At 55.7% G+C, this 15,912-nt stretch overlaps 3 protein-coding genes across 3 annotated transcripts; 2 read left to right on the top strand and 1 right to left on the bottom strand.

Moving 5' to 3' along the window:
• Positions 1-1,896: 1,896 nt before the first annotated feature.
• On the bottom strand, positions 1,897-3,262 carry CH63R_08398 (C4-dicarboxylate transporter/malic acid transporter; the record flags this gene model as incomplete). The annotated part of the gene is made up of 2 exons (XM_018303372.1): positions 1,897-2,986; positions 3,087-3,262. The coding sequence occupies 2 exons, from the start codon at positions 3,260-3,262 to the stop codon at positions 1,897-1,899; spliced, it is 1,266 nt and encodes a 421-aa protein (XP_018158150.1).
• Positions 3,263-6,701: 3,439 nt separating this feature from the next.
• CH63R_08397 (GPI mannosyltransferase) lies at positions 6,702-14,811 on the top strand (the record flags this gene model as incomplete). The annotated part of the gene is made up of 4 exons (XM_018303371.1): positions 6,702-7,168; positions 7,271-12,599; positions 12,700-12,748; positions 14,768-14,811. 4 exons carry the CDS (start codon positions 6,702-6,704, stop codon positions 14,809-14,811), a joined length of 5,889 nt encoding a protein of 1,962 aa, XP_018158149.1.
• A 709-nt stretch (positions 14,812-15,520) lies between these two features.
• Positions 15,521-15,858, top strand: CH63R_08396 (uncharacterized protein; the record flags this gene model as incomplete). The annotated part of the gene is made up of 2 exons (XM_018303370.1): positions 15,521-15,667; positions 15,769-15,858. The coding sequence occupies 2 exons, from the start codon at positions 15,521-15,523 to the stop codon at positions 15,856-15,858; spliced, it is 237 nt and encodes a 78-aa protein (XP_018158148.1).
• Positions 15,859-15,912: the final 54 nt, after the last annotated feature.

Below are 15,912 nucleotides of genomic sequence, written 5' to 3'. Positions count from 1 at the left end.
GACGCGGGCCGCCTCTGCATTTCAAAGCGGACCGGGACGGCAGCCGTCAGATGGCTGGTGCTTTTGCGACTCCCAGTTGGTTTTCCCGACCGAGCCAGTAAACTGATGGGGCAACTGATTGTTGCATGCCAGGTTGGGGTGTTTGTCATGAAGATACAGCACAATTTGTGATGAGGTCGATAGGACGTTTCTAAGCGCGGGCCTTAGCAGGAGATCCTGACTCCGAGGCCATCATTCGATAGATGAACCGTCAAACAGAGCCATCCGTTGTTTCATTTTCAACCTGATTAAAGTCATTTTTGAATCAAAGGCTCAATTTGCTTACCTTGTATCATTGACTCTTTCCATGGCACCCGCACAACGTGACTTCCTCAGACTGTGTCAAGATTTGACACATACGGCCATGTTTTGCTTGGGGAAACCATGTGGGCGAACACCGATGTCGTCGATAGCCTAGGCCTGTAGGTTCAGTTTGCTTCGTTCCACCGTAGACAGCGATGAGATTCGTGTATACCTATATGTGAATAGGTCGTCCCCTAACTGGAGCTATTGCCACAGCTCCGTTTCCATAACCGGAACCTAATCTAAACCGCACAGCAGGCCTCCTTATTCGTTGAGGCGGCGTTGGAACGGACCTGATGAGTAACAGGTAGTAACGATACTTGTCTGAGGTGAAAGCAGAGGTGACATGCGGTCGAAGGATGTCGATTACCCGCAATCCCCAGCGGAAGGCGTTGTTAAGGTCCAGACTTGCAAGCTGATGTGCAATGCGTGTGTTTCTTGCTCAGAGGGACCTGGGGTTTCTATAGAACGCTCCTTCTGAGTATCGTTCTCATAGTTTCAGCCAGGTCTCTGTCGTCTAATGCAAAATGCAACGATGAATGAGACTGGGAGCATGCGGTCATGCTCGTCGGCGAGTGTGTCCAGCCTGAGGACATATGAGCAGTCGAGGGGCTGGTCGCGGAGCTCGAGGTGAAAGAAACTCAACCACTTGAGAAACTAGCAAGTGCCCTCGACGTTGATGGGCCGGATCGTGATTTCCTGAGCGGGGCGTGGCTGATAATCAACTAGACTAATGGTGTGCTCCTGGCGTCCTGGCTAGGAGCTTTCAAGACGACGTTCATCACATCGCATGGACAGCTGAACTGGTTGACTCTAGTGTAGTTGATGATACGTATACTATTGCCGTCACTCATTGGCCTTTGGTTGTCCAACTCCATCTGGTCATGACAAGCCTCTCGAACGCCGAGGTCAGAGTCGGGGATGTTGTGCTGTCTCTCGGTCAGGTTGTTGCCAGATCGAGGTAGTGTCCGATACTCACGAGAGCCTAGCAACCGGACCAAAGGTGCCGTTCCAGAGCAAACAAGTGGTCCCCAAGCCTTTTGATTTCGGCCACTTCGCAGCCGTCCACAAGTCAGCCAATGTCGATAGTATCGACAACCCATTCCTGGTCATTGAGATCCGAGGCCGATGGCTTCGACAAGGGCCAGTGTGACCACAATGATCTGCTACGTCTGGTGTTTTGACTCAGATGAGGCATAAAAACCATCGATATTCCAAGGGAAGGGAGACTCTGTTTGATGCAAGATGAGTAAGGTTGATTCGGGTTCGTAAACGGACAAGCTGGTGGCGATCCAAACGCGATCGAAATGCTGGTTTATAGTGTTGTCTCATGATTTCCAAATTTTAGCATAGAACACTCTTGAGCTCATTTTACAATTCCTTTCTACACATGATTAAAGCCTGAGAACAGGCTTGGGTATTGAGTCTATGTCTAAGGTAATTACAAATACACCAGAGGTACATGCTTCTCTGGTGTCTTACTTAGTGGTATCAAAGTGTCAGGCTAATGATGCGAAATGCCTGGTTGAAAAAACAAATATTGAAAAAAGGACCCTAATCGCTGTCCTCGTCCCGGCCTGGCCAGACAAGCTTCCTCCTAATGACAGCCCGCGCGCAGCAGAAGCCGACAAATAGCCAGACAGCGACCAGGACAATCGTCAACACGGTCGCGAGCCACAGCAGCCCCTCGCTCCCAAAAGCCTCGCCGATCCGGATCGTGGCGATGGTGAAGCCGACGTTGGGGAAGACGAAACTCCACCAGCTGAGATGGAACGAGTGGTCGGGCATGCCGAACAGTGTGGATAGGCAGGCCGAGGAGAAGAACCAGAACGACAAGCCCCAGAGAAAGACGGCGCTGAAGAGGGCCATGGCGCGGACGGCAAAGGCTACCGTGCCCGGGTTCTCCATGCCGGTGAGGTAGGCGGTCGAGCTGAGGGAGTCGGAGATGAAGGAATCGGCCGAGGTGATGAGGCGGGGCACTTGAGCTCCCATCGACACCAAGGCCGCGGCGGTGAAGCTTGGCGGGCCGACGGCGATGAACATGCCGGGGCGTTGGACCGGCAGACCGATGGTCATGAGGCGGGAGAGGTAGGTGGCGTACATGAAAGCCGAGATGAGGAAGCCCAGGCCCTGCGCAGCGAGACCGGCGCCCAACATGGCTGCGGCTTGGTCTGGCGGCTGGGTGGCGGCCATGAAGGCGGCGAGAGTGCCGGATAGCATGACGGGGAAGATGGGCAAAATCCACGCCGGGGTCATGCTATCGAGCGACAGACGCCTGCGGCCAGTGAAGAGGAGATGATACATGCCGACGGAGAGGAAGAAGGTGACGACGAGGTAGACCCAGAAACACACCCTCATGGTAACGACGAGCCAGGGCCCGCATTTCGGGACGGCATAGTGCTGGATGTTGGAAAGGGCGGCGGCGATGGAGAGAAAGAAAGTCGGGATGAAGAGGGCCTCGGAGGGGTGGGTGATGGCTTTGGCCGGGGTCTTGCGGAAGAAGGAGAAACGCAGGCAGAGGGCAGCGGTGATGAGGAAGATGAGGACGACGTCGAGGAGGAAGACGACGAGGCCGATGGTGTCGAGACCACGGAAGCGATGAGGGGTTTGGCCGAGGAGCAGGGCGATGCCGCCTGTTGACATGCTGGTGCGGGAGGCTTTGTTAGTCGGAAAGAGGCGAGCCGAAGCGGGGTCCCAACGGCCCGGCACGGCACGGGGCGGGGCCGGGGGGAGGCAATACTCACGTGAGGGTGTACCATGCAAAGGTGAAGTGGTGAATGCGTTCGCGAAATGAGACCTTTTCGAGGATGGTGTTGGTACGGCTCTTTGTGCGGGAGAAGGTGGCCATGAGACCGGCTGGAGGTGGTTCATCTGACGTTTGGCCTTCATCTATTGTGCGAGTGGAGGAGGCCTTTGCCATGTCTGGTGGGTGGTGATGTGTGAGTGAGTGGGCACATGTGATTTGGGGGGCATCCGGTATTGCTTACTTGCTTCTTCGTCTATGGGAGGCTTGGTTGTATATGCGGCATAGGGATATGTGATGAATTTGGGTTACCCTATTCAGGGAGGAAGAAGAGTACGAGTTCGATGGCAAATTTCTCATAAATCTGCTTCCTTGGTATTCGGCAGCTCAGTCGCTCAACGTCACCGCAGCTGTGCACGATTCGGGATGACCCTGGAATAAATGGGCAGCTACAGGGGATGAGTCAGCAAGGCTTGTGGTGGCGTCAAGGGGAGCGGGTCACGCCAGCAGGGCCGGAATTGGCAGAGGAGAAAGGGCATCGTATGATTTTGGGGTTATTTTGGGCGTTATTTTCTTGCCCAATTTTCCACGTCGGTACTCTGTACCAACCAGTGATTGCTAGATGAGTGTGAGGGCATCAGTGAATTGAGTACCCGCTTCTCTAGGTAGGTACGCTCAATGGCAGAATTGAACTGAGACCGGACCACGGGGTCGGTAGTTGATACGGAGGCGACGAGCCACAGCCGGCGGGGCGCCGTTGCATCGGGCCAGACCGGAGTGGCTGGATTGCCACTCTACAGAGTACTGGGTAGACGGCGATACTGCACCGTCTGAACACTCGAGACAAGTGCGTTTTCGAGTGGATGTCGTCGCTAACTGCAGTAGAGTGCTTAGAGTACGGCACTTACCACTATGAAGCGGGACCCGGAAATGGAACCCGGCACGATAATGTGCCGGGCATACGGGACGTTCTAGACGGCCTAGGCCCCCCCCCCCCCTTGAGATGACATCGAGACAACAGGACGGGTGCGCAAGAGTCCTTCCCGAGAGTGTGTGTTACGTCTAGGATCTGTGATGGAACCCTTTGGGTGATGGGAGACGCGGAGTATGCAGGCAGACGAGGTGCAGACGTGTACGAACGTGTACGAAGCTCGTCAAACCAAAAACACCGGCCGAAAATTGTACGGCACCGATCGGTTGTGGTGAAACATACGGCTGCTTGAGGTTAAGGATGATTGCGTTTTCCGGTTGCAGCCTTCGGCGAGCCGTTGGGGAAATAGAGGACGAGAGCATTCCATTCACGCGACACGCACTTGGCCAATGCCTGCGTTCGTCCGTGTCTCCGTGCCCATGACCATGACCATGACCATGACCGCGTCCATGTGTGTCTATGATGGCTACGTCCACTTGCAAGCCAGCTGCAGACGGATCACCTAGTTGAGGTCGCCAGGAAGGGTCGGCCGATTACCCCCCCGGCCTGGGGGATCAAATCAAATGTCGCCCGGCTCGAGCATGACTAATGAGCATGCAGGCAGGCGAGAGGACGACGAGGGTCATTTGGACGAGTCCGAAGCTGTTGGGAGTGTTGTGAAGGTTGAGGTTTTTTGGCTGGGAAGCGGCGAAGCAATGAGGCAACGAAGAAACATGGATCGGTCTCCAAGACTGAATACGAATGGTTAGTGATGCAGGCAGCCGGCGGCATGTTGGAACATGTGGTTTGTGCTTGCTGCGGGGCAGGGTGGCGCCGACTGTTGGTTGGTCCCGGGGTAGGGAACGCAGCGCACTTTGTGTCGATATGTCGTCGAGCTGCAGGCTGTCGTGAGAGGCGAGCGGTTGTTTTCTCATATTCACCTTGAGGGGATTGAGTTATCGTTGGTGGACAAAAGATATGTTTCTACGGAACTGGCCAGGCCGTGATGCTTCTGGAAGCACAGGGCCGAGTGTCGAGGCCAGATTGTCTGGGTAAAAAAAAAAAAAAAAAAGGCAGGTTGTTGGCCGTGTCATACAAGATGCTTGTACCTCGAGAAAAGTGAGGCTCAATTACAGTCGAGGGTGCATGTTCGTGAGCATTGTTGCTGCGATTGTTCGTGCGATGCGCAACGGATGTTCTGGGTTGTACTCTGCTGCGCAAGAAGAGGTGGAGGAGTACATGAGAATACAGACTCTGTCACACAGACACTGATACAATGACTATCTAATGGGAATAAGCACGACGGGGGGTCTTTGGAGTCACTCAGGGACCTCCTTCCACCCGCTCAGGCAGCGGCGGCGGCGGCGGCGGCGGCGGCGGAAAGAACAAGCGGCGCAGGAATGAGCGCTGGGATGCAGCTGTCACTGCATGACGGCCACTGAAAGACGCAGCCGACCTCAGGAGGGACCAAAAGTGGGGACCTAAGCAAGGCTGCCAAGGCGTGCGTGTGCAGCTCTCAATTGCCATGTCATGGATGTACCTCGACACAGCATCTATGCTACTGGGTACATGGCCAGAGTCAGAAAGTGGATGACCACTGGCCAGCCCTTCCCAGCTGAGAGCGCCAGGCGAGGCCCCAGGCTGCTGCTCGGCTGCATCATCACTCCAACACGTCCATCACCACCACCATCACCACCTCCTCCTCCTTCCAACATACTATCCTCGTAATTGAGCATTGCGTGCGTCTGGTTCATCATCCAGTCTGCCTGTTCTGTCGACTGGCCTCGCTCTCTCTCGGTGAGTACCCAAGTGGCTTACGTGCTCTGTTCTGCTGCCTCTCCCGCTTCATCCAATCTCTCTCTCTCTCTCTCTCTGTGCGTGTGCATTATTGTCAGCATCCATCCCATCCCTCCCCGCCCGTTGCCGCTGTGCATCACTTTCTTCTTGCTGCCACTGCTCCGGGGGGAGAGGAAAATCACATACATCTTCCTTCTAACGCCGTCGGTTTTTTTTTCACTCTTTCTTTTCTCTTTTCTTTTTTTCGTTTATGGTTTTCCCTCCTCCCCCATTCCCTTTCTTAACCCGCGCCCACTTAGCTGTCTTCCCACACTCCATTCTGGAAAGACGGCGTGCGATAAACCGCGGCAGCATCATCATCGAACAAATCGCCCAGCTCTGAAACCCCTCGGATACACACTCACGGCCGAGACCACACAGTTAATCACCATTGATAGACAGTTTGTCAGATCCCAGCGACTCAAACCAAAGAACGACCGACACATCCTCCTCGATCGATCCCACGAGACACCTCTCCTCCCTCCTTGTCGCCTCTGCCCATCGATTATCTCTCTCACGCGCGCCCTGTCCCCCCCGGATCAACGCCCGCCCCGTGACCGACGACGAAGAAGAAGAATACACCACCATCGCCCGCACCCGACACCCCCAGCTGCTGCATTGCATCTTAGCTGTGGTGTGGGAGCGGGAGCTTTTGATTCCTGCTGCACCCTGTGCGACAATTACGACCACTACTGCAATCGCTGCAACCGCTGCTACCCTACCCCTCCGCTCCGTTGCCGAATCCAACGAGTCGCAAACTTGCACGCATCCTCCAAATCCCCAGGCCGTTTCTCTGTCTCGACCCGTGCCGCCGTCTCTTGTTGTGACGCCGTCGCCGTCGCGGGACGCCATTACAGCCATATCACAGCCATGGACGAGACACCGGGGCCTCAGCCCTCCAACCACGCTGCCGCCCTTGCCGCCGCCTCGACCGCCCACTTCCTCTCGAGCCATTTCGCCTCCGTAGACACAATCTCGAGATCAAACTCCCCCGGGCCCCCCTACACAAAGGGTGACGAGGACGACAAGAAGCGCTACCGGCCGCGTACCTTTAGCTACTTCAACCACCTGCCCTTCCCTGTCGAGGAAGAATCCAACCGCGATGCTGCCCTGGCTGGTATCCTGAAGCAACTCTACATCGCCATCAAGGCCGAAGATTTCAGCCCCGGTGCCCTGCATTGGACTAGAGAGCTGACGGGATGGCTGAATCTCAAGTTTGAGATGACTCGCGAGCTTCGCGCCACCCTAGCCAAGCTCTACTACCACCTCTGCCTGGCTCCTGGCCTCGAGCCCAGCACTGCCGACCGCTTTCTGCGTATGGTGGTCATCTTGACAAGGTGCGCTCCCTTCTTCGCCATTTATTCTCCGTTCTTTTATCCGTCATCGTCGCCAACAACATCATCAGTAGCCAATGTTAGCTGACCTTGTTTACCTTGTAGGAAGTACCACTACCTGAAACCCGTCGACGACCTGTTGCTCGATTGGCGCCCGCTATGGAGGGAGATCAAGGCCTTGGTCTTGCCCTCAGAGGTTGCTTCGCACCAGACAAACCGTCGCCGCTCCCAGAAGCAGCTGTGGAAGCTGTGTCTCCACGCCCAGACCTACTTCGACCCCAAAGACCGCAAGGAGATGCTCGACGAGTTCCTTCCCTACTTCAGCACATCAGACGTCTCCAATGCCTATATTGTCGTCGGCACCATCAATGCCCTGCTCCCAACTGATGCCGCCCCCGCCGACGTGCCGTGCTCCCAGCCCCAGGAGTTCATGCCGACCCTGTTCCACCTCTGGTCCCTCATTGCGAGATCCAAGAGCTTCGACGTCTTCTTCATTGACCTCTACTCACGCATGGCCCGCGACTTCTTGCAGGCTTCCGACACACCCTTCGATGCCCACGGAATCTTCACGCGGGAACAGTCCGACTGGATCTTCACCGCTATCCTCCGCCTGACGGAGATCCCCGTTGGCCAGTCCAATTCTCCCTACTCGACTCTGGACTACTCGTCAGGCCTGGGTCTGTATCTTGAAAAGGACAAGAAAAAGTACCCCACGGCGTACATGATCGCCCGGTGGATTGTCTACTCCCTGTCGCCCAAGTGTTTGGAGGAAGAGAGCTCAATCCTCGCCAGCCTCGAAGGCCTGCTCGAGGCCATCGACACCTTCTACCATCCCTCCAATGTCGGATCCTGGACGACATTCCTGGGCCAGTTCACTGTCTATCTTACAGACATCTTTGTCTCTCGTTGGAACCGGGAAAAGAGCGGCGAGCTCGACACCCCGGAGGACCGCAAAATCACCCCGGCCCTGAAGCGCCGCTTCGTGTCCGCCCTCAAGGAGGTCACCTACATGGGTTTGTTCTCCAAGAGCAACCGGGTTGCTCACTACTACTACGCTTCGCTCCAGGGCCTGGCCTACCTCGAGCCCAACCTGATCCTGCCCGGAGCCCTGCAGCGCTTCTATCCCAGCTTGCAGGGTCTGGTCGAGGTCCACCGCACGACGTCGAGCTTGAACGGCCTGCAGATGATTGCCAATGTCATGTCCAAGACCAAAGGGTTCCGTTGCCACATCACCGCTCTACTCGCCCTGGCTCTTCCTGGCATCGACGCCAACGACCTGGGAAAGACGCAGTATACCCTCAACTTCATTCAGAGCGTGGCCTACAGCATCCCGATGGTGCCTCTCACCAAGGACGGCGACGCTGTCCACGGCACCGCTTTGGCCATGGAGTGGGTGCAGGGCGAGATGGAGCGCATGGAGCGCGAGGGTCAAGACATCAAGCTCGACTACGAAACCGAGCTCTCGGACGAGGACGAGGCCAACATTCTCCGGTCGTCGACGGCGGGACTTGGCGAGTTTGTCATCGCCCTCCTCGGCAAGGTCTTTACCCTCTTGGAGAACCTGCCGGATGCATCCCATATCAGGGGAGGTACCCCGGAAGACAACGTCATCAATGCGTTGCCGGCGGCCCTCTCCCCGTTGTTCGCATCGCTCTCGCCGGGGCTCTTCGACACGGCCCTTGAGAAGCTCTCCTCCTTCGTCTCGACTCACGTTGTGCACCAGGCGAGAGACGCGATGGCGTGGATCCTTAACGCCCTGTGCAAGGTCAACCCCGAAAAGACGCTCAAGGTCTTCATCCCCATGCTCATTGTCAACATCCGAAACGAGATCGACTTCAACCATGCTGCGTCAGACCGGAGTAGCGGCACGGACTACCTGCCCAGGGACCGCGCTCTCGTGTGGCATGTGAGCATGCTGGGCATGGCCGTCGTGCATGTCGGCAACGAGGTCTTGAAATACCAGACCGAGCTTCATGATATTGCGAAGTACATGCAGGAGAAGTGCCGTGGTCTGCCCACCATCCACATCTCCAACTTCATTCACCATCTGCTGCTGAACCTGACGCATACGTACCCCATCGACACCGCCTTGTACGAGCCCGACATCATCAAGCGGGGCCTCGATGTGGGCGATTGGGGAAAGACGACGTCGCCTGCTGATTTAACAATCAAGTGGCACCGGCCGTCCGCCGGCGAGGTGCAATTCGCCGTGGAGCTGTTCGACTCACAAACCAAGGCGGCGGCGCGCAAACTGGACCTACTCATGAGCGAGAACCCTCCTGTAAGTCGCAAAGGAAAGAACAAGGAGTGGTCCGATGAGGTCTCGAGACTGTTCCAGCAAATCAGGCTGGTCATCTCAGGAATGGCAACGTTGTTCGACCCGCACCGCGCCTCCGGCGAGAAGATGAACGGCAACCCTGGCGCCGATGACAATGGCGACACGGCAATGGAAGACGACGATGATCCTCTTGCGGAGGCGGCCGAGGACGACGAGACTCGACCGCAATACCGCTACGACGCTGGCTATCTCCTGACGGACGAAGACCCCGCGTACCACAAGCTTCACGAGCTGAGGGAAGATGTTGGGCAATTGCTGTGCCGAAGCCACGAGTTCCTCAATCAGAACCAGGAGGACGACGTATCCTGCTTCACGGCGCTCTACGCAGCCTACAGAACATGGATCACCGACGTCGGTATCGAGCGGTCCGCCCATCCGTTGGAGAGACATCTCCGCCTTTACAAGTCGGACATTTCCGCCTTCAAGATTAGCGGTCTACGAAAGGTCTACCCGCGGCCACTGCTGATCAAGCGTGCGGACGCGTACCAGCTGCTCCGCGTCAAACACAACGCATCGGCACGGCAGAAGAGCGAGCTGGACAAGCAGCTCCTGTTGAACCTTGCCCAGTCGTCCGTGTCCCCGTACGCCGACGTCCGGCGGGTTGCCCAGAATGCCTTGGACTCGTCGCTCAAGGCTCTCATCGGTGGCCGGCCTCTGGTCATCCCCATTCTTCTCGAAAGGCTCAGGGCCGCGCTGGACGCGGTGGACCATGATCGTATCAAGGGCGCAATGTACACTCTGTTCTTCACGAGCCTGCTGAAGACCATGGTCAGGGACTGGAGATTCGCCCCGGATGCCCTTCGGCTCTATCTCCGAGCAGGCACCATTGACAAGCCCAGCATTCAGCAGCTTGGTGCCACGGCGCTCTTCCCTCTGCTGGACTTCGGAAAGCCTTTTGAGCGGATGATCATCGTCAACCAAGACTTTGTGGAGCCGATCCGTCCAACCGACGACTGCTCTCAAGCCATCAGCAACCGCCACAACTTCATCGTGCAGAGGCGGGAGCGCGTCGAGCAGAAGAAGGCTGCTCTAGGGCTGGAGCTGACGGAGATGGCGAAGGCGGCCCACTGGAAGATAGCTTCTCGATGCGCCATCTTTGCCAGCAACATGTGTTTGCGGTTCGACACCCTTGCACCCCCCGAGTTCATCGCTCTTGTGACGCAGGGCACGAACGATACTCATCCGGGTCTGCGTGCAAGCTACATGTCGGCCTTCACATCCGTCTTCGAGGCCGTCGAGATGCGCGCTGCCTACGACCACGACTACCGCAACTACCTACTGGAGAAGGAGAAGGACCACAACAAGATCACAGTCGAGGTCCCCAAGGGAGACGCGGCCTTCACGCAGAAGTACCTAGACTCCTTCGCCAGCCCCGAAAATGCCGAGTACATGGTCGACTCGGACCACCCTGGTTGGTTGGTCTGGGGCAAAAAATTCCTTGCCTCACGCGCGAAACCCATCCCCTTCACCGACTACGACGAGACGGAGACGGCCGTCAGAAAGCAGATTGGTGACCAGATCACCAGGGATTGGCTCAAGACGTGTTTCGACTACCTCAAGCAGGAACCCCGCGATGCGAACGCCGACAGGTTCCGCATGGGCAACGTGTACATGCTCATGCACGTGTTCGACCTGATGCATTACGGAGGGACTACCATCAAGCTCGACGACGTCAAAGAGCTTACTATGCAGGTCTACGGCGACGGCAGCGATAAGCATCAGCATCGTGCCACGGCGGAGATCGTTGCCGCGCTCTTGTGCGGGTCCAGCGACGACCCCCCCGACTTCCGCAACCAGGTCTGGGGCTTCGCTGCGCCTCTGATGCTGAAGGTTCTCAACGAGGACCTGACGCCCGAGAACCTGCAGTATTGGGTCTCTTGTCTGCACCTGACGGTCGATCCCAAGGATCCTCGCCGATCGCACGAGCTTGTCGACGCCCTCAGTTCCTTCAGACTCGACATGTCGTCCAACGCCGCGTTCAAGGAATCAAGCAAGGTGCAGGTCTTGGAGTTCATCATCACGGACTCGGGCTGGCACTTCCGCCACGAGAAGCCTGTACTCGCCGATTTCCTTTCTCACATTGACCACCCATACAAGACGGTCAGAGAGGCAATGGGCCGCGTCATTGCCACCATCTATCGCACCCGCTATCACGAGTCGTTCGAGAGCGTGGAAAAGCTCCTGGAGGCTAACAAATCAGCCTCGTCTCTCGGCCTCCGGCCCTACGAACCGACCAAGGAGTTTTCTGACACGGTGCTCGAAATCTTTGACCGACTCGAGAAGTGGCGTCACGAGCGCACCCCGGGCCAGCAGACGCCCTCGTCTTATACCAGCGGCTCCAAGACCGTCTTGACCTGGCTCGACAGCACCTTGTCGTCGCAGGAGTGCACGCAACTGATGCCCTTCTTCCCGGATCCGTTCATGGAGCAGCTTCTCCACATGATGGATGTCAAGGAGGACCCCGAGCTGATGCGTCTGGCGTACCACGTATACCGCCATCTGCCCAATATCCCATTCCGTATTGGCGAGGACGGTCCCTTCATTGATGCCCTCGTCCGCATTGGCAAGTCCGCCACGAGCTGGCACCAGCGCCTGCGGTCCATGGTCAACATGCAGGTCATCTACTTCCGCCGCCTCTTCCTGATCGAGAAGAAGCAGCGGGAGATTTTGTTCAACGCCGTTAGCGACATGTTGGCGGATCCTCAACTCGAAGTCCGGTCGTGTGCGTCGGCTACCTTGGCCGGCATGATCCGATGCTCGCCAAAGCGAATCCGCGACCCGACGATTCAGCTCCTCAAGAAACGCTTCGAAGACGGTCTTCGCCTCAACCCGATGCCCAAACGGAAGCTGCCTGGCACCGAGACGCCTGTGGACACGAACAAGCAGATCGTGCGCCGCCATGCCGCCGTCCTGGGCCTGGGTGCCCTCATTGAGGCCTTCCCATACGCCACGCCGCCACCGTCTTGGATGCCGGAGGTCCTCCAAATCCTGGCCACACGCGCCGCCAGCGATCCTGGCGTGGTCGGCAAGGCCACCAAGGCCATTCTCTCCGACTTCAAGAAGACAAGACAAGATAGCTGGAGCGTCGATCAAAAGGTACGTTACACCACAGCCTTGGGTTACTCTCCCAATAGGCATTGGTCCCTTTTAACCCCCCACCCTCGTTCCAAACCTCATTTGCTAATGTTCTCTGCAGTACTTCACACCGGACCAGCTCGAAGACTTGGAGGGTGTTTTGTGGAAGAGTTATTTTGCGTAATTGGCGCAGCGGACTGCTCGCGTCGTGGGGCTTTGCGCATGTTATTAAGTCAACATACCCACATCTGGCCCCCCCCCACATCTGGCCCCCCCAAAAATGAAGCCATCTCCAACATCACCACCATTTTCACTTAATTACTGCCCTCTTCTAGATGCCACTACAATACAGTCTTCAGCTTCACTAGGTAAATCAGACTCGCTGGATTCACCTGCAGTATCCTCTTTTTCACCAGCCTCAACCTGCGCCTTCTGCACGTCTGAGATAGTGGCAAACTTAGTGTTAGGATCCAGCTGGACTGCCTTCCTTTTCCTCACTGCAGTATTGGCCACTTGGGCCTGCAGAAGCTCCAGCTTGTGCTGGGCAGTTGCCAGCTCATATGCCTTTTCACTGAACCCTTTTTTCACCTTCATGAAAAGGAGGCGTTGAGTACTGGCGTCATTATCCAGCTCTGTGAATAGCTTCAGTTGGCCAGCCAGATCCTTCATCTTCCTTGGCGTCGACCACACCACTGCAGATGACGCAGATGCCCATCCCTCAGCTTCCTTGCCTCCAGACTGCCCTTTGCAGGCCTGATCTAATGGCCCTGGTGTTGATGGGAGCAGTAATGAGCTCATAAGAGGCTTCGCCATAGAGACAGGCCATAGTCCAGTCCATTTCCATCCACTCTTGATGTTCTGCATTGTCAGGCCTGCCAGACGAGCCTTCTGATAACAGCCTATAAAGTTCCTCTTGCCTACAATAGTAGAGTCATTCCACTGACTGAGGTATCCAAGCTCCTTCCTATAGGCTGCCTTTACAGGGCTGAAGACTGACTGGTCAAGTGGCTGGAGGACATGGGAGGTGTGTGGTGGCAAGAACAATAGGTGGATGTTATTAATATAGCAGAGCCACATAAATTCCGTCGTTGTGTGACTCCCATGGCCATCAACAACAAGCAGTCTGGCCTCCTCCTTGCCCTCCTTGCCCTGGGAGACAGTCTGAGGGATGAAGACCTTCTGCAGCCATTCAACTGCAGTGTCGTCTGTAGTCCATCCATTCTCTGTTGCAGTGAACTGCCATCCTTTATAAGGGCCAAGGTCTAGAGGAAACCACTGCTGCTGGACTGTCTTGCCCTTATATATGATGAGGGGATCAAGGGCATGGCCCAGGGCAGAGATGCATTCGATGATGGATACCCATGCCCTTGATCCAGGCTGTTTCTTGCGGACAGACTTCGTCTCAGACATGCCTAGCACTAGCCCATTAGATCCTTGGCCCTCAAGGATACCAGTCTCATCCATGTTGTATCTATTGGCTGGTTTAATGCCCTTGATCTCTGGTATGGCGAGGAGTTTGAACCAGTCCCTGATGACCTCAGTAGATGCCCCATTAATACGTCTTGAATCTATAGGGCGACTTCTCTGCACCTTGACTGATGGATTTCTCTTCAAGAAGGCTTGGATCCATCCCTTTCCTATAGGCTCTGTGTCCCCTATAGCATGAAGGATCCTTCCTGCGAATACCCTCACTTGTTGATGAGTTGGGGCAAGGCCAAGGGCATGCTGGATTCGCACCCATTCAGCCAGCTTAGCCTCCTGATCTGGGGATAACCTCTGGAGGTCACAGAAGGCAGCTGTCCTTGCTTGGACACCTTGGAGTCGATGACGAAGTGTTGACCTTGGGATCCCCCATTCAGATGATGCCTTGTGAATAGACTGGCCATTGGCGACGGCATCTAAGGCCTGTTTGACCTCATACTCGGTGTATTTGCCCATAAGGACTATAAAAGGTTATGTAGAAAAAATGAAGTCATTTGGTTAAAAACTGTAAATGTTGTGATGTGGTGAAGTTGGTGAAAATAGGAGGCTGGTGATGGTGATGAGGCATTTTTGGGGGGGCCAGATGTGGGTATGTTGACTTATGAGTTCTGGAAAGTTATAAAAGGCATGGGAATGGAATGATATCCAACATGGGACACAGGATTGCATGGTCCTAAATAGACGGGAAGGGACTCTGGGATACACAGTCACGTCTTGGGCCAGTTATTTTAGAGCTCATTATTGCCTTTGAATCACACATATCTACTGCTTCGTTGATGTGTGTCCGTCTGCTGCGCTCAAGGTGGGCCTCCCTTTTCACACGACCACGGCAATAAAGATTCAGGTGGTTGTTCGGGTAGTATATGCGAATCTGTCGGGGAAATCAAACTTTATCTGAGCTGATTCAATGCAACGAAATCGACATAATCGAGCGAACGTTCTGGAACACGGTGAGACGCCGCCACCAGGGTTCGAAAAGGAGAGAACTACCATTGTACTAGGCCGTGGAGAGAGCGGGAGGCGCGGTCTGCAGGGACACGCGAGTCGCCGTCGCCGTTACCAGGTCTCAGGTCTCTGCATCTGAGACGTTCGGTCCCGAAAGCATGGTTACCGCAAGGGGTGTATGCCGTGTGTTGCTGACTCGCCCTCCTGTTGGAGGCGGCCTATACATCCCGGGTTTTGTGATCCGGCACGTCCAGCCGAGCAGTCAGTTTGCCTTGTTTCGTCTTGGCTTCTTAAGGGTGGTGGGAACATGTCAGTGGGATGTCGTGGATCTATAAGAACCGGACGAACGTCAGGTGTCTTGCGACGTGGTTCATCTTAAATTATCTGTTGATCCTGCTTGTAACCTACTCCTCGCCGCCCACGCCTATTACTGCTTTACTCTAGACTTCGCAATACTGCAGCCGCCAGTCCACTCGCTCCATTCTTCTAAAGACGCCCAAAAGCACCCTTCAACCATGAAGACATCCATCGCAACCCTGGCCATCCTCGTCGTCACGGCTCTCGGCCAGAAGACGACATTCCTCTGTAATGATATCAGCAACAACGTCGTGCAGGACGACAGCATCTGCTCGGGCGCGGGGGGCGCCCCTCTCGGCAGAGGCGTGAGTTTTTTTCTTCCCCATCTTTCTTCGATACTGGTTCATGCCAGTGAAATAGAATTGGGCTGACGGTGGGGGGATGCTAGATCTGCTGCATCGCGCAGTCGAATGCGCTCGCGAGGTCAAGATTTGACATCGCGTGCGATGACAAGCTGGGGACGGTCCAGAGCACCGGTGAGGCGTGCGAGGCGTAAGGCTGTGGGTTGGTGACTGCTTTTTTGTTGGATAATGTATTTTGCGTTAGCAGC

The sequence above is a fragment of the Colletotrichum higginsianum genome, chromosome 5 (assembly GCF_001672515.1).
Source record: "Colletotrichum higginsianum IMI 349063 chromosome 5, whole genome shotgun sequence".
NCBI classification, from domain to species: Eukaryota; Fungi; Ascomycota; class Sordariomycetes; order Glomerellales; family Glomerellaceae; genus Colletotrichum; species Colletotrichum higginsianum.
Note: the sequence above shows the minus strand (reverse complement) of the source record. Positions and strands in the feature narration are given on the sequence as shown.